The sequence below is a fragment of the Cryptomeria japonica genome, chromosome 1 (assembly GCF_030272615.1).
Source record: "Cryptomeria japonica chromosome 1, Sugi_1.0, whole genome shotgun sequence".
In the NCBI taxonomy this organism is placed as follows: Eukaryota; Viridiplantae; Streptophyta; class Pinopsida; order Cupressales; family Cupressaceae; genus Cryptomeria; species Cryptomeria japonica.
The window spans coordinates 675,166,493-675,185,286 of record NC_081405.1 but is presented as its reverse complement, the minus strand read 5'-3'; the positions used below and the strand labels follow the sequence as shown (position 1 = coordinate 675,185,286).

Here is an 18,794-nt window from a genome sequence, read left to right as displayed (position 1 = left end):
CTGTTGGATTTCGTAGAAATCTGATTATTGGGCTTGGAGGACGGAATCCCTCTTTGCTAGCATTCTCTTCGCTGTTGAAAGACACAGTCAGGAGGATTAATGGTGTTTTCATTCAGGAAACACATTGGGCTTCATTTGGTGCTCTCGCATGATGTTTTTACAGGGGTTTGAAAGTGCAGATTTGAAAATAGTGTTTTTGCTACAGTACCGCGTGAATAGTGTTTTTGCTACAGTACCGCGTGAATAGTGATTTGCTACAGTACCGCGTGAATAGTGATTTGCTACAGTACCGCGTGAACAGTGTTTTTGCTACAGTACCGCGTGAACAGTGTTTTGCTACAGTGCTGCGTGAATAGTAAAAATGCTACAGTGCCGTGAATAGTGCAGCTACAGTGCGTGAACAGTGTTTTCAGCAGGTTCTATACTTGTGGAGTCCAGGTTTGAATTTGTTTATTATCATATGGTCTGTAATATTCTTCAAATCTGATTTGTATGCTTGGAGTTGGAATTAAATAAATATCATCAGCATTAATCCTCTTGCTTTTGGCATTTGATATGTCTGGTTATTTTTATATTGAATAAACTTGAAAGCTTTACAATAAATACCAGTTTACCAAATTTATCCTCTAGCAAATCAAGAACCAAAAAAAATCCAGTAGTCAGCTTGCACGCCAACTGTTTGACAAAATTACACTAAGTAGAAAGGACATAAATTTAGTACCGAACAGGGGGTGTCCATTCCAGTGGTATCAGAGCAGAAGATTCTGCCATCTTGTGGGAAACTTTCACCAAAACATATTGCAGAAATAAAACAGGTCCAGAATGTATGATTGAGCATGCGACAGGGGCATTATAATTTTCGCAATACCAGGGCCAGACAAAATAGAAATCCGGATAGTCAGAGTGAGCAGTCTAGTTCATCCGTGCAGGTGGACATAGAATCCAGTCATACAGACATAGAGGAAATATTCTTTGATCAGGACAGCAGTATGGGTGACCGAGATGAGAGGAATATCGTTCCAGATCAGGGGGAGGTGATGTTCAGACAGTTGCTGGGTACGTTAGAGCAGGGGCAGCGTATGCAGCAGGAGCAGAATAGGCGAATGGACATGATGTTGCAGCTTATGGCTAGACAGATGGGCATCAATATTAATCCAGGTGATGCCAACAATGGAAACAATAACAATGGGGGAAACGATAACAATAGGGGAGATGATAATAATGGAGGTCGTGGCAACAACAATGGCCTTGAGAATAATATTAATGGTAATAATGGACATGGCAACAATGGGAATGAGGCGGATAACTTTAGACACGTTGCACGCCCAGCTCGAACAGCGAGCTCGAGACCTCTTCTACCCACCTTCCCACCTAGGGATCCGGTTCAACCAGTGAATGAACCGTAGATTACTGAGTTACAGGGTCAGTTCAGGAGGGACTGGGAGGCCAGTGGACCCGAGTTTCAGGCAGATATTTCCCTCAGAGATTATATGGACTTGAGGATGAGACATATGCCTAGAGCAGGAGGGAGGAATCAGAATTTTGAGCTAAGAAAGAAAGTTGGAAAACTTTCCTTGCCTTATTATGATGCTTCAGGGAAGATGACTGCACGAGCTTGGGTGCAGAAGATAGATACATACTTGCAGCTAAATCCTATGCCTGAGGATGAGGCTATCAAGTATGCGGCTATGCATTTGGACGGCGTTGCGCATGAATGGTGGCATCATGGCATGGTGACTCTGGGGCATAATCAGATTACATCCTATGAGGAATTCACAGAAAGATTGATCGAGAGATTTGACACTAGGGATCCCGAGTTACATTTCAAGGAGCTAGCACAGTTAAAACAGTCAGGTTCAGTGGATGCTTACATCGCCGAGTTTCAGCGTTTGTCTGTACTTGTTACTGATATCTCTCCTAGGAGATTGGTGGTGTTATTTTGTGATGGGCTTGCTGATCCGTTACGTGGTTGGGTGAAGGGACATGATCCACTCACCTTAGCAGAAGCAACTAAAAAGGCACGAGATTTAGCCCCTTCGGTATACAAAGGAAAATACCATTCAACAGATTCTCCCTATCGCAAGGACAAAGACAAAAAACCATTTCAGAAAGAGTATAACAAACCCAAAGAAGGATCAAAAGGACTAGACAGTGAAACCTTGAATGAACTACGAAAGAAGAAACTATGCTTCCAGTGTAGAGAGCCTTGGGACTTATCTCATAAATGCCCTCTCAAGGCTAAGGCAAATCAAATGGAGTATTTTTCAGCAGAAGAGTCAGAGTCAGAGGGGGAGGATCAGCACTCCGATTCAGATGAGGGTAACACGATAGAGGAGAGCAGCATTCCTAAGGATGATAGATCGTTGGCACGCTTGACAGGGGCCCAAAAGGCAATCACGTTTAAGGTCAGGGGTACTATCCAGGGGCAGAAAGTGATATCTCTCATTGACACTGGGGCTACACATAACTTTATAGATACACAGTTGGTAGCCAGGAGAGGTTTACAGACAGAGGAGCATGATGGTTTTAGAGTCATGGTGGCTAATGGCCAAAAGCTATTATGTACTCAGAAGGTTTCAAATCTTCACATTAGATTTGGAGATGGCTATGAGTTGGAGGATGATTTCTATGTTGTGGACATGGGAGATTACGACGTCATCCTCGGTATGACATGGATGGCATCGCTGGTTGAGTTCACTTTCAACCTAGCGAAGTTGGAAATGAGGTTTCAGCATGAGGGTAGGACTGTTGTACTCAGGGGACTTTCAGATGGGAGTTGCAGGGTAGTCTCTTTGAGGAGAATGGAGAAACTTTTTCGACATAATGACATAGAGTGGGCAACAGAGTGCTTAGTTATGCCAACTTCACCAGAGCCTCGAGTGAAGAGTCATCCACCAGATATACAGGAGATTCTTGACAGACATGCCAAGGTATTCAGTGATATTCCGCATGGGGTTCCTCCTGACAGGGGTGCAGAGCATGTTATTGAGCTCGAGGAGGGAGCCAAACCAGTAATGATCACTCCCTATCGTCATCCTAAGAAACATAAAGATGAGATAGAGAAGGCAATTAAGGAATTGTTGGAAATGGGGCACATCAGGCCTAGCAAAAGCCCCTTTGCTTCAGCTGTAGTTCTGGTAAAGAAGAAGGATGGGACAATGCGCATGTGCATCGATTATAGGGCATTGAATAAGAAAACAATAAAAAATAGGTATCCCATTCCTAGGATTGATGAGCTGATTGATGAGTTGCATGGGGCATGTTTCTTCACCAAAATTGATTTGCGATCCGGATACCATCAGATCAGGATGAGAGCAGAGGACATTGAGAAAACAGCCTTCCGATGCCACTATGGCCACTTTGAGTTTATGGTTATGCCGTTTGGACTAACCAATGCACCCGCTACATTTCAGAGTTGTATGAACCAGGTATTCAGGGAGCAGTTGAGGAGATTTGTTTTGATCTTCTTTGATGACATCTTGGTCTTCAGTAAGACCTGGGAGGAACATTCACAGCATCTGGAGGAGGTATTATCTATCTTAGAGAGAGAGTCTTTATATGCTAAGGAGTCTAAGTGTGAGTTTGGTATGACAGAATTACTATACCTTGGGCATATTATTAGTGCAGATGGAGTTCAAGTAGACCCTGAAAAGATTAGAGCTATAGTAGATTGGCCTACTCCCACGAACCTCACACAGCTTAAGGGGTTCTTTGGTTTATGCGGGTTTTACAGGAGGTTTGTTAAGGGGTTTTCACAGACGGCAGCACCTTTGACAGACCTCACTAAAAAGGGAGCCTTCGTATGGACAGAAGCAGCACAACGATGTTTTGACCACTTCAAACAAGTGATGTCATCTTGTCCGGTTTTAGCTCTACCAGATTTCATGAAGCCATTTGAACTTCAGTGTGATGCTTCAGGTGATGGGATAGGGGCAGTATTGATGCAGGAGAAACATCCCATTGCATTCGAGAGTAGGAAGCTCCGAGGTGTTGAGAGGAGCTATTCTATCTATGACAGGGAGATGTTGGCCATAATGCATGCATTGGCCAAATTCCGATCATATTTGGTAGGTGGGCGTTTTGTGATCAAAACTGATCACAACAGTATTAAATATTTCATGAACCAGCGCGATCTTAATGACCGACAACAGAAATGGGTTACTAAATTGCAGGCTTATGACTTTGACATAGAGTTTGTCAAAGGTAAGAAAAACGTGGTGGCTGATGCCTTATCTCGGAGACCTCACTTATGTGCCCTGGCAGAGATTTCAGGAGATTGGAGAGATCAGATTATAGCAGAGTATGTCGGAGATGCTTGGGCTTCTGGATTGATTTCAGGTACTATACAGGATGATCGCTATGAGGTGATAGATGGATTGATCAGAGTTCAGGACAGGGTTTATTTGATTCCGTCATCACATTTGAGAGAGGTGATACTTAAGGCATTTCATGATGCACCCACAGCTGGGCATCCGGGGATCTTCAAGACCTACAGGCAGATCCGAGAGCGGTTCACATGGAGAGGGCTCAAGAATGATGTTCAGAGGTATGTCAGGGAGTGTGCGGTTTGTCAACAGAATAAGGGAGAGCACACATTTCCTGCAGGTTTATTACAGCCCTTGCCCATTCCAGATAGGAAATGGGAAAGTATTTCGATGGACTTCATCACTGGTTTACCACAAGTGCAGGGAAGGGATTGCATCTATGTGGTGGTGGACCGCTTGACGAAGTTCGCTCACTTCTTTGCTATTCCATCCATTTACACAGCAGCACAGGTGGCAGATCTTTTCTTTAGAGAGATATTCAGGTTACATGGGTTGCCCAGATTCATTGTCAGTGATCGGGATAGTAAGTTTATGAGTGTTTTTTGGCAGGAGTTGTTTAGGTTGTGTGGTACAGATCTTACACCTAGTACTAGTTATCATCCGCAGACAGATGGGCAAACAGAGATTGTGAATAAATGGGTGGAGGGATATTTGAGGAACTATGTAACTGCACAACAAAAGGCTTGGGTCAGATGGTTGCATATGGGAGAGTATTGTTATAACACCACTTATCATATGTCCATCAAGATGACTCCTTTCATGGCACTCTATGGTTATGACGCACCTAGCTTCATGGATTTAGTTTTGGGGGACAGCAGAGTGCCCAAAGCCAAAAACTTATTGCAGGATAGTCAGGACATCCTGAAAGTGCTCAAGGAGAATATACAACAGGCCCAGAATCAACAGAAATTGTACGCTGATCAGCACCGAATAGAGCGCAGTTTCGAGGTAGGGGATATGGTTTACTTGAAGCTACAACCATATAGACAGTCATCACTCAAGAAGAGCGGAGCTGAAAAATTGAAGCCTAGATTTTATGGTCCCTATAGGGTGATTCGCAGAGTGGGTGAAGTCGCCTATGAGCTTGAGCTTCCAGAGGGCAGTCGGGTGCACAATGTGTTTCATGTGTCTAGGCTTAAGAAAGCCATTGGTCAAAGTGTAGTGCCTTCTGCAGATTTACCCCCTTTGGATGAGGAGGGGAAGCTTGTGTTAGTACCCGAAGCTATTCTGGATGTCAGGGAAAGGACACTCAGGAACAGAATCGTTAAGGAATACTTGGTGAAATGGAGAGACCTGCCAGATGAGGATGCTACATGGGAGAATGAACAGGTATTGCAACATTCAGGAGTGAATTTGCTTGAGGACAAGCAATTTCAAGGGGGGCGGACTGTAATGTCCCCTTTTTAGCGCAACATGATATGGGGTGTCGTTAGCCTATTCTGACACGATCCCGAAGGCTAACAAGGACATTGGTGGGATCCTGAGGTATTTTGGCCTAGGTGTTTTCAGTTTCAGGCCAATCGGTGCTGCTTTGACAAGGTTTCTAGACACTTACTATTTATAGTAAGTTAGTCTCCAAGCAGTGACTTGGAATTTTTAGTGTTTCCCTGGTTGGCATAATTATCAGTAGAAAATATTTGAAGGCGACAATGATTTAAAGGGATTATCAACAAGGTTTTAATATTTAACGATAAAGTGTAAAGTTAAATTAAATATTTAACTTTATCGTTATATTATAAGGTTGGGAATATAAAGTAATGTTTAAAATATTAAAAGTTCCCTTTAATGTGTATATTGTGGGAAATAATATTTTATTTTAAAATGTATTATCCCACATTGAGAAAATGAAGTGTTTGCATTCAGGAAGAAGATATAAATGGAGGTTGAGAGCTCTCTTTTGGGATGCTGGGATGAATTAATGTGATGCTGTTGGATTTCGTAGAAATTTGATTATTGGGCTTGGAGGACGGAATCCCTCTTTGCTAGCATTCTCTTCGCTGTTGAAAGACACAGTCAGGAGGATTAATGGTGTTTTCATTCAGGAAACACATTGGGCTTCATTTGGTGCTCTCGCATGATGTTTTTACAGGGGTTTGAAAGTGCAGATTTGAAAATAGTGTTTTTGCTACAGTACCGCGTGAATAGTGTTTTTGCTACAGTACCGCGTGAATAGTGATTTGCTACAGTACCGCGTGAATAGTGATTTGCTACAGTACCGCGTGAACAGTGTTTTTGCTACAGTACCGCGTGAACAGTGTTTTGCTACAGTGCTGCGTGAATAGTAAAAATGCTACAGTGCCGTGAATAGTGCAGCTACAGTGCGTGAACAGTGTTTTCAGCAGGTTCTATACTTGTGGAGTCCAGGTTTGAATTTGTTTATTATCATATGGTCTGTAATATTCTTCAAATCTGATTTGTATGCTTGGAGTTGGAATTAAATAAATATCATCAGCATTAATCCTCTTGCTTTTGGCATTTGATATGTCTGGTTATTTTTATATTGAATAAACTTGAAAGCTTTACAATAAATACCAGTTTACCAAATTTATCCTCTAGCAAATCAAGAACCAAAAAAAATCCAGTAGTCAGCTTGCACGCCAACTGTTTGACAAAATTACACTAAGTAGAAAGGACATAAATTTAGTACCGAACAGGGGGTGTCCATTACAAAAAATGAGGTGAATTATAAGGGATAAGTTGTGTAAGAAGAAATTCAAGCAGGGTGGTTCCTAATCACGGGAAAATTTGTCAGATCTTCAGGAAGAGGTCAGGCCTCATTCACTCTTGGTTTAAATGCAATTTCCAGTGGATTAATTTCTCTGAGTTTAGACCACAATCAGATCTAAGTATTATTTCATACTCAGAAATATGATTAATGTACATGATAATTAATTCCAGTTTTGTGTCTTTGTAGGTATGGTTGTAAACAAATAATGGAGCACAAGGAATATAAGATGATGATAAACCAAAAATGGGGAATCCTCCACATGAGGGAAGAGATCTGATCTGTGCATCTCCACATGAAGAATGCACTCAGATAGAATTAATCTTGCAAATGCAGAAAGTCCTAAAATCAGACCAAAGCTTATGAAAATCAGGCCTGATTCAATTGTGCAAGCAAGTGAATTTGATTGATCAATCATCTGCTACAAAAGAACCTCTGATGGCCGATTCAGTGAAGAAGGTTTTGACAACGAAAGATGAAGTTTTGACTGATGTAATGACCGATTTGCCTTAGGGATTAAAATTCGATGAACTTAGTTTCTAAATCTGGATGAAGCTTTGGAAAGCAAATGGATTTCAAAGGTCTTCTTGAGGTTAATCTGATATGGATGACTAAGACTTAGGATCTGAGTTGATGGAATGAGTTTCGTCAAGTGAAGAAACTGTCCAGTATTCCCAATTTGAAGCGAAATCCCTCCTAAGGCCTTCTTTAAAAGGTTGATTTGATATTTTTCACATTGGAGTGACAGAGACTTGTTTGAACGAGTTATTGATCATGAACAATGAGGAAAGTGAGCAAAGAGAGAAATTTCGCTCTTGACCCTTCCAAAGGTATAGGAGCGAATTTTCTTAGAACACCACCTTGCTCCTTACTTGGATCCAAACTCACGCTTTCGAGGCTTGATTGAAAGAAGCTTGAGTTATGTGTGCCTTTAGAAGTGAATTCAAACCAAGCTGAATGATGAAGTCTAGAGAATTTGAACAATATCGTCAATTTCGCTCCTGACCCTTCCAAAGGTACAGGAGCGAATTTTTCTTAGAGCCCTCCATTGCTTCTAAGTTGGACCAAAATCCTTGCTCCTATGGCGTGATTGAAGAGGAAATGATGTATGCATGCCTTGAAATTGAATTGAAACAAGTTTGAATAGGAAAACATGAGGAATCTGAGCCAAGAAGCATATTTCGCTCCTGACCCTTCCAAAGATACAGGAGCGAAATCCTTGAAAGGTCCTAATTTCTCACTCAAGCAATTGAACAGATCTTATTAGGGAGCAAACCGACTTGATCATGATGGAAGAAGGATTCAAAAGCTAAGTTCAAGGTGAAGTATTGAGGAATGGTGAAGGAATTGAATCAAAAGAAGAATTTCGCTCATGTCCCTCTCTGAGGGTCCAGAGCGAAATCTCTTGGAAGGACCTCCTATCTCACCTAAAGCACTAAGAGGATCTTGTTTTAAGCAAAGTTGGGAGTAGATTGACTTGAGCACGATGAGAAGAGAATTTCAAAAATCAAGTCTAAGGCAAAGTGATAGGAATGAAGCGTGAATTGAGTCAAGAGGAAGAAATTCGCTCATGTACCTTCCGAAGGTACAAGAGCAAAATCTCTTGAAGAGGAATGTTTTGTTAATCAAGATATCAAGACAAGCCTTCTTGAAGGTAATTTAAGTCTTTGTTGCAGCATGAGCCTTCTAATGACAATGAAAATTGAGTATGTGAGTGAGAAAACTAAGATTAGCCCTTAGTTTGCTCAGGTACCTTCCAAAGGTATAGGAGCGAAATGCATTGACGATGAGTAATATGCTAATGATAGCGTGTTGTAAGTCTTCTTCATGGTGGTTTCAAGTGTTCAAGCATCCTAAACTTCATGCAGATCGTAAGAACTAAGCTTGCCTTCATCAAATATTGATGAAAATTTGACTTATATCCTAGCTCGCTCATGTCCCTCTCTAAGGTACCAAGGCTAAATTCTATTAAAGGCAATTGCATTATGGTAAAAAACCGAAAAGATCAAGAGAAGACTAAGTGCAAGTCAACCTAGAAACATTTGATGCATTAATAAACCAATCTCACTTTGGCGGCAAAAGCAAATTCGAATTTTTTTAAGAGAAGTCGGCCAGCTAAAGGGAAATAAAATTTATTTATTCATCCAAACAAAGTCGGCTTTCATCAAAGAAGTGCATTCTCCCATAAAGGCGCCTATATAAGGGAGGTTGATTCTTAAATTATTCATCATTCATTTCAAACATTCTTCTTCAAAGAGCGAAATCCTTCAGCAGTTAAGAAGCAAATTCCAGATTTGTCAACAATCTTCACAAGCTGAATTCGACAAGAGCAAATTTGAGGAGCAACTGAATTCATCAAGGCGAATTTCAAAAGCAGATTTCATCAGACAGATTGGTGATTGAGGAGGCAAATTTCAGGTCTTATAGAGATCAGTCACTTTAAGGCGCAGAGTACATCCTAACAACGGCAAAATTCAATAAAGGAAGGACTGAATTCATCATAGCAAGAGCAAATTTGCTCAAGAAAAGGACAATCTACCCTAAACCTGCACCTATTAGACCTGCAAATCACATAAAATCAGAGATTGTAGAAGCTATATATCATGTGTTTGATGTTCATTTGTTTGTTTTGCAGCAGGAAAAGAAAGAAATCAGAAAGACCAGGTTGGAGGAAGATCGGAATGAAGATCTCAAGAAGAATATTTCAACATCAAGGTCAAAGGAAGACCTCTTCAAGAGGATCTCATAGGCAAACACAAGAGAGTCAAGGAAGGGTACATAGTTCATCAAGTATATCAAGGACGATGGAGGATCGACAAAAGTCATCACAAAGGAAGTACCAGACATGGTGGCATCCCAGTCACTGTTCCTCCAGTCGGGTTGGTCCACTTTAGCATGTCCAGATTCAATGTACCGGACTCATCAAAGATGGCACTAACTTCGATGTACCTACCTCGACTATCCATTGGTCGAATATTCCAGAGAAGACGTGTCCAAATAATGCAATTATTTCAATGGCTAGAATTGAGTTTGTTATAACAAACACTAATTAGGGTTTTCATTGTAAAATCTCGGCCATTGATCTCAAATTGATCTGAGCCATTGAATTGTATTGAGAGCATTATAAAAGGCTCAAGCTCTTCATTTTGTAAAGGTTAATAGTTAGTCAATAGTTGATAGTAGGTGAATAGTAGCTATTAGTGAATAGTCACTTGATAGAATAGCAATTAAAGTAGAATAGCAAGAGAAGGCAAAGATTGTTGCCAAGATGTTGTTGTAAAAGACTTGTAAAACTTCATTGAAGAAATGGTGAAATCAATGGGTTGATTCAACAATTTGCATGGTCTTTATACTTCTCAGATTTGATTTCATGTTATTAGATGAGTGGAAGAAATGTGTTTGATTGATGGTGAAATTTGTATATCCATACTACTAGCAGTTTGTTGATTGCAGACTTGCCTTGTGTAGTCAACTGGAATCATTTAGCTTAAGCTTAACTTCAATTGTCGCTTTTTCATTGACATGCATCAGCCTGATGGTGTCTATGCCTGTAACAATGATCTGAACATCATAAAACTTTCCTCCGAAGATCGCACTAACCTTGTGGAGATGGTCCTGGGATGTCAAAACAAGACTTAGTTAGAATTTCATCAAGGATCATTCATTGCTCCTACATTCTTAGTGTCAAAATTAGATCCTTTCCTCGCCCTCATCCTTTTTTCCTTTTTTTTTCAAAGTCTAGACTAGTGAAATCTTGTGTTCCAGTAATATTCAAAGCGAATCAGACGTTTAGGTCGTCAAGTGTAAGTCCCCTTGTGATTCGAGCAAAAATCACATCATACCACAAAGAGCTTATCCACGAGTAGAGATCCTACATACAAAACCTTGGAGTTACTCCGACTAATCCTTCGGTGAGATCTTCAGCAGTAGGAAGCTTTGTTCAAGAGAGGATAAGGTACCTTTAGGTATTTTATTCTGTGTTTGGTCGTGTACAAAAGACACGTCAACAGTTATTCAGATGTAGATTGGGCTGGAAGTGTCAAAGATAGGAAAAACACTTCTGGCATTTGTTTCAGCTTAGGATCCGTAGTGATCTCTTGTGCTTGCAGAAAACAATCCTCAGTTGCACTAATTACTGCTGAAGCTGAGTATATTGCTCCAAGTGTTGCTCCTAGAGAAGCAGTGTGGCTTCGTAAGCTTCTTGCTGGGCTGTTTGGACAAACTTGGGAACCTACAGTTATTCATTGTGATAATCAGAGTTGTATCAAAATGTCTGTCAATCCAGTGTTTCATGACAGGTCAAAACATGTGGAAACTCATTATCACTTCATTCGAGATATGGTACATAGAGGTGCCATTCAGCTGAAGTATGTCAACATTGATGAGCAGGTTGCAGATATTCTTACCAAGCCTCTATCCAAAGTGAAGTTTGTGTACTTTAGAGACAGACTCGGTGTTTTGGAAAATGAAACCCTGATTGAGAGGGAGTCTCAACCTCAGTGATACATTGTGTTGTATCAAACCACCCTCTGCGGGCAATGTAAGGTGGTATTGTAATCTTCTCAGGGGGAAGAGTAATTGTTAACCATCCTCAGCGGGCAATGTAAGATGGTAGAAAAGATCCTCTCCACCCTCTGTGGGCAATGTAAGGTGGATCTAGTCTATGTTTGTGTGTGAGCTGGAAGATTATATTATGTAGTTCCATTATATGCTTGTGTGCAAGATGGAAGACTACAATATTCTGATTATGTAATCCATTCTTTGCTTGTGTGCAAGATGGAAGATTATGATATTCTGATTATGTTTTCTCCCTAATTAAGAGGGAGTGTTGATTGTAATTAGGTAGGAGGGGCGGATTCCAATTGCCTTAGGCAACATTGGAATCCGCCCAAAGGGCTGGCCCCTCTTTCACGTGTAGGGTTGGGCCCTCACCCACACGCCACTCCCTAACTTAAATCCTCACGCCACACTAAGGAAACGTGTTCCCTATAAATAGGGCCGACCCTATATTCAAAAGACAATTCGCACAAAGGAAAAGATTAATAATTAATGTCAAAGCTATATTAATAATTAATGTCAAAGCCGACCTAACTAGATCCCTCGCCTCATATAAATAAAGGTCAACTTGACTTCATTTAGACACATCACATCTACTCTCTCATATATGCGAATCTGATCTGCAGGACAACAAACTTAGTTTTTCATCTGCTGGGCATAAAGCGATTCATCTCTGTTGGTAAGGGAGTGCTATTCATCAAGTGATCTGCCAATTGAAGGACATGCTGTTCTGAAGTTGATTACAGTCATCAGCTGGAGACATACATTTCATTTGAAGATCAAACCCTTGGTTGCTGGTTGATACAACAAAAGGCAGATCCGAAACTGGTTAAGGGGCAGATCTGAAACTACTTGAAGATGCCCTTAGCCCTAAGGGTGAACTGAGATAAGTATTGTAATCAGATTATTATTCATAATCCATAATCAGATTTGAGGATCTTTTCTGGCTGGGTTTTTCCTCCTAGGAGGTTTTCCCAGGGTATTTGTGTGTTGTGCGTTCATTTTGTTCATTTCTCTACCTTTGCTTAATTTACCTTTGCTTAATTCTGGATATTCCTAAACACTAACAACAATTAATATTAATCTGAAAGTAAGATAAATTTCTATTTTCTGAGTATTATATTAATCTAAAAGACTAAAATCAACAGTGACTCCCCCAAATACGAGGTATAAAAGGGAGAAGAGAACTCATTTGAAGGGGGGATAATTTTGGGAATCGGAAGTGCAGATCTGATTTAATTCATTTAAATAAGAAGTGCAGATCTGATTGTGAAAGGCTGTGTCCCTTTCAAAGGGCAGAAATAATGAAGAGTTGCACTCTTTCAAAGGGTGCTAATGTTGAAATCGGCATGTCTCTTGCCAAAGGGCATACATGATGAAGAGGTGTGACCTCTCCCTCACATTGAGAGATATAAAGGAAAGGAATCAAAAGCCTCTAATGATATCATCATCGATCAGATCAGATCAGAACTGTTATTAAGTTACAGGGAGTAACATCCTTGTTCTTGGTGGTATGCATGGGGATGCACTTAATATGTTTGCTTAATATATGAAGTCTGATAATGTTATTATGCAGAATTTAATAGTAATATTAATATAGACAGCAATATGTATGACAGTCATACTTAATTTCATATACTTTCATAGTACATGAAATACTATTATATTAACTGCCTGGACTTTAATTCATTTGCTAATGCCTATAAGAGGATAGGTTGGTGTGTGTAGGGAAAGGCGAGTAAACCCGTCACAAGTGATGGTGAGCCCAAGATGGGTAGGGACGTAATCCTGGGCCTTGGGGGAGCCTCTTCGTAGTTGGTGTCAGCACCCTATGACAGTAAATCCCCATCTCTCATTAGGATTAGGAAAGAGGCTAAGATAGGACTTAGTATAATGAATGTTGAATCTGTTATAAATACTAATTCATTTAATAGTTTAAGAAATATGAATTGAAGCATAATAATGTATAGTAATGTGTGTTAAATCATTTGGAAACAGGCAGCCTCCTAGTAGGGGACATTACATGAAGTCAAGTGTTAAGCAATGGAGTTATTTCATGACAATTTAATTTTTTTGGAAATTTCCTTCTACATGTCGAATTTCCACTACTGAAAATTGAGAGCTAAGTTAAAGAGAAGTTGGAAATCTTCCCCATGGAAATTGATTTTCCACTCTAAGGGAAATTTGCAAGGCAAAATATTGATGAAAGAACAAAATCTTCCTTGTGGAATGCAAATTTCCACTCCTTGTGCTAGTTGATTTTCCACCCTTGGCAATTGAACAAGTTATCAAGAAGAAAGGAAATGAAGGTGGCAATCTTCCTTCTAGAGGTTGATTTTTTACTCAAGGCAAAATTTCCTAGTAATTTGGAACAAGGAAGGTTAAAAAACAAGTCAAATCTTCCTTTTACACATCGATTTTCCACCCTTGCTCTATGTTGAACGATGAATAAAGGTGGTGAAATTTTAAGGGATGAAAAACAAAATCTTCCTAGTAGAGTTCAAATTTCTACTCTTCTATTTAAATCAAGCCTTGAGCAAATTTTTGAGAAGGAAAACCTTCCTCCTTCCTAGTGAAATTCTGCACCTTCCTAGTGCATGGTGATTTTCCACTCCAAGTTTAATGAATTTCCAAGGCAAAATCTTCCCTGTGCACCTCAAAATTCTGCACCTTCCTTCTAGGTTGCGTTTTCCACTCTTCATTTTGAGTGATTGAAGGTGATTGAAATCGAATTTGAACAAAAAACAAAGTCTTCCTTTTTAGTATCGAATTTTCACCCTTCATGTGCAATTCAAACTTAAGCGCTTCACATTAATGATTATTTAATTGTAAGATCGCATGAGGAAAAGGAGAATGCTGACTTGACAAGGGATGTGAATTTTAATTAGATGCAAAAACAAAATGTTTTTTTTTTTTTGAAAAGGCAAAGTCGGCCTTGTTAGAGAGTGAAAGGGTGCGATTATTAGTTTCAAGTCAAATAAAATAAAGGAGACATGTGCTATTCCTTCAAATCAAATTCAAATCTGCTTAAGAGGAACATTTCAAATTCGCATTAAGGAGATCTTCTCAAAATTGCAGCCAGCGAAAGAGAATTCAAAATTCAATCAAGCTTTGTCAAGCATTGAAGGGTGAAGTGAAAGCAAAAATCGAATTTTGAGAGAAGGGAAGAAGGCTGATTGAAGATCAAAGTCCAAATCGCTTCTTGCTATGGAGAGCAATCAGATTATAAAGCCTAATTCAAGCATTCAGATTTATAATCAGATCTTTGTCAAGTATACATGCTTGATTTTAACATAATTTGTGAGGAGTTTCATATTCAATTAATGATTCGATTCCTAGAATTATCATTTAAAGTCATTCAATTCTGATTTTAGGACTTAAATTCAAGATTTACAAGTAGAAATCAGAACTTAGCGATTCTGGAATTGGTAACTTGAAGCATTTTCTTAGTCATTATTCATTTTCAAACCAAGATTGTAGTTTGCCAATATGCCAGCCAAAACAAAGGCACCCAGTAACTTAGTTGGCAACCTGAAAATTCATTCCAACAGGTTCAAGCATTCATAGAAAATGAAATATTTAATATCCTGGATAATGTTAGTACTATCCCTTGTCCATCCTTCCATCAGCTTAGTTGGTGTCAAGTTCTGTCAGAATTTGTGGAGAAAAGTGGTTCTGCTATGGACAGGCAGCCATATGAACGGACACTTCCGTCCATCGACAGTGAATATTCATGGATCCTCAATGATTTGTGCTCAAGATGGCCTGTAAGAGATTGACAGGACAACTGCTCTGCTTGGCAGGACAACAAATGTAATGTTTGCACAGTATTTGGGACATGTTGTTATGTCATAATCCTTTGCGGAATGTTTCCAGGATATGCTCTTCATTAAGAGCATCTCCAAAAAACACAGAGAAAAAGTGATGTGGTGGAGATGTACTGTCCCCGTCCTCCCACTCAGAAATGTCACAAAACTGCAGGGATGCATCACTAGGACACTACAAAATTAACTTGTTTTTAATTAATTATGGAAATTAATATAATTTTTTCCTTGCAATGTAGGTATGCTTCTCAATTTTTTTTCATTTTCAAAATTTTGCCTTAAATTTCATTTGCCATTAGATTCTGGATTGATTCTCTTCATGCTCTATACCCTAAAAATCCCATCATTGTTGTCATTTTTTAAGGAGCTGGGGTGGTGATTGCAGATAGCTTCTCCACCTTGGGCTGGCTTATATTAAAAGAGATTTTTGGTTGACCATCAGCATATTCTGTTAGACTTAGGTTTATATCATTGTCAATAACTGGATAATCACTATGCAAATTTAATTTGTGAAACCAGATGGTGATGTGATCTGTGGGTTTCATGAGTATTTAGAGTTTCCTTGTTCAGATGGCTCATCAATGGGATGTGACCCCATGCTAAACTTTATAGATTAGAAAACTAGTTAGGCAATGGTGGCAAGCCTTGCTTAGGGTACGTGTAATGGTTTCCTGTGTTTATTAGTGACATTCTACTAGATGCATGCAGTGTTGTTCTGGGTGAAGCCTATGCAGTTTTCCCGGTTCTCTTATTTCTTTAACATCATTTGATAAACTCAGATGATGTTTGCAGTTTTGAATGTATGGTGATTTGAGGTATTACACTGTATGTTAGAAATTTGAACCCATCTGTTGTATGGTTCACTTCTTCTCTTATTGTAGTTTCAGTCGTAGTTATGTTGTCTGATCAACACTGAGAAAAAGAAGACATGAATTATTTCATCTCAGCTTGCTGCTGTCTTTTCAGGATCATAGAAAATTGTTTTAAATAGTTTTTAACGTCAACTTTGTACAGGAAATTAACATAATGAAGACTGATATATGCTTAATTTGGCAGGTTTTTGGTTGATCAAGGATGCATTAAGCCTCTGTGTGATCTGTTAGACTGTAAAGACCCAGAACTTGTGAACCTTTGCCTTGAGGGCCTTGAGAATATCATGAAAGTAGGAGAAGCAGAAAAGGAACTAGGGAACACTGCAGGCATAAATCTATATGCTCAATACGTTAATGATGCTGGAGGAATTGAAAAGATAGAGAATTTGCAGATTTACAATAATGATGAGAACTATGTGAAGGCTGTACAGATTCTTGAAACCTATTGGGAAAAAGATGATGAGAACTACTATGTAATAGAAGATGATGGGAAGAATGACCTATGCATAGTTGCTAATGGCACTGATGATCAGCCAACTTTCAATATTGGTGCAAATCAAGCAGAAAAACTTCCCAGCGGTTTCACTTTTGGTTAAGGAGGTCTTCTTTTGATGCCTTCTATGTTCTAAAATGTGATTGCTACTTGTTCTTGTGCGTAAAATTTTGCTAAATTTTGTGGCAGCTGAAATTTTGGGCGTGCAGTGTATTTGTGAGACTTTTAAAGATAAATCTGTGATATATCTTTTTCAAAGAAATAAATTTACTGTGGATATCCCCATTTCTTGGGAATTGTTTGCACCTTTGTATTGTTTTCATTGAGGGATTTAAATGTTAGAGACATATTTAAGCCGACAATAAAGTTTCCCAGCTGTCTATATTGGCTATCTTTGTCTCTGTGTTCGTTCAAAGTGATAATAAATATTGACAGGCTGTATGATGGTATTTTTTGTCAGCCCAATTTTGTCATGGTGAATTTCGATCACATGGTTAGTACATTTAAATGTCTTAAGATGATTGTCTAGTTAGATCTGTATAATCTTACTGAAAAGAAGAATTCTGCACGGGTGGAATATTTTCCCAGTATTGATGATTCTAGTTTTCTTGGGATTTAAATCTACATAAAACTACAGAATGAGTTAGGGACTGTGAAAAGTTCGTGTCTTCTAAAGTACTGTACTTGGTAAGCTGTATTCTGTTGTGCTTCTTCTTTTGACCAATCAAGTTCATGTAGTCTAATTCTTTTTTGTTAGTGTGCAAATCTGCAGTCGTATGCACGTGCTGAAGATTGGGGACTGGATGGCTCAACATTTCCAACATCAATGCATCAGGCACTTGGCTGATCAGATCAAAGCCATACAAGATGAGACCTAAAACTTGATGGAGTTGTGTGATATTTTGTGTGCCTTTGTTGAACATCACAAAGCCATCTTCACCTCCCAAGATCACCCCTACTTAAGATCTCACTCCTCAGGCGTGCCTCAGGGTGATAATGCAGTCATGGATGGTCAGTCTGATGGCTATCCAATCATGCAGCCTTATCACAAACACTCCACAAACATGCACAACAGAATTCAGTTAGCACCAACAAAACAACATGACATTGAGCTGAAAAATAATATTTTATAACTTCACAATCTGGAATACATCAATAGTTACTGGCTTACTGCCACTAGGGCTTACAATCAGATCGATGACTTTGCCTTCAATTACAACACAAATTACGCACTTCACAAGAGTGTGACCCAATAACATGAACTACCTTGGCCAATCTTCTATATTTGCTTTTCTTTGAACTCTTGGATTACCACTCAATGATTCGACCACCTTTATAGTGAAGGTTGATGTAGAAGCTTGCTACTACAAAAAATGCAGTATAACCCCCCATGGACTCAGGATACGCATTATGGGTTCGATATTAGAAGATTTCACTTTTTAAGTTTGCATCAGAATTGGATGCAATGCTATGAAACGTGTAAATGCCATCTTCTGTTATGTTGGCAATATGTGACTCTAAACTTTGCGGCTCTAAATACAAACCACCTTGGGACCAATAATGCTACCAATGACATTAGCCATTTGCACAAAGCTCAAAATCATGGCTAACACCTTATATACCTCCTTGCAAGCCACCTTTACAATGTAACATGAGATATAAAACTAGACATGTGGACATGCTCTAAATGCTCATATGATGCTTTGGATATAATCTCATGGCGATCTGAAGTAAATGTGTTACCACATGGTTGATTCTATCTATTGGTTTGAGTGTGATATTTGATGGTCATGGATAGAAAACTCAAGTGTGACTTGGAAAAATGACTAAAAACAACTGACTACAAAACACAACCAAATATAAAGCAAGTGTTTTGGTTGACGCAAGACTTCTTGCAGCCCTAAGATTCTCCTCCATCAAATGATGCCATGCAAATTCATTCATGCACAATGTGTCATGTGGCCTGCTTCTACATGCCAATGAATTTGCATGATGCGA

General features: G+C 39.4%; 1 protein-coding gene across 2 annotated transcripts in view; it reads left to right on the top strand.

The window, feature by feature from the left end:
• Positions 1-17,269, top strand: part of LOC131026752 (importin subunit alpha) — a 127,989-nt gene extending 110,720 nt beyond the window's left edge. For both annotated transcript variants that reach the window (XM_057956692.2, XM_057956691.2), the window contains one exon: positions 16,488-17,269. In XM_057956692.2, coding sequence (XP_057812675.2) covers positions 16,488-16,899 — 412 coding nt within the window. In that variant the 3' untranslated portion in view covers positions 16,900-17,269. The remainder of the gene's footprint in view (positions 1-16,487) is intronic.
• Positions 17,270-18,794: the final 1,525 nt, after the last annotated feature.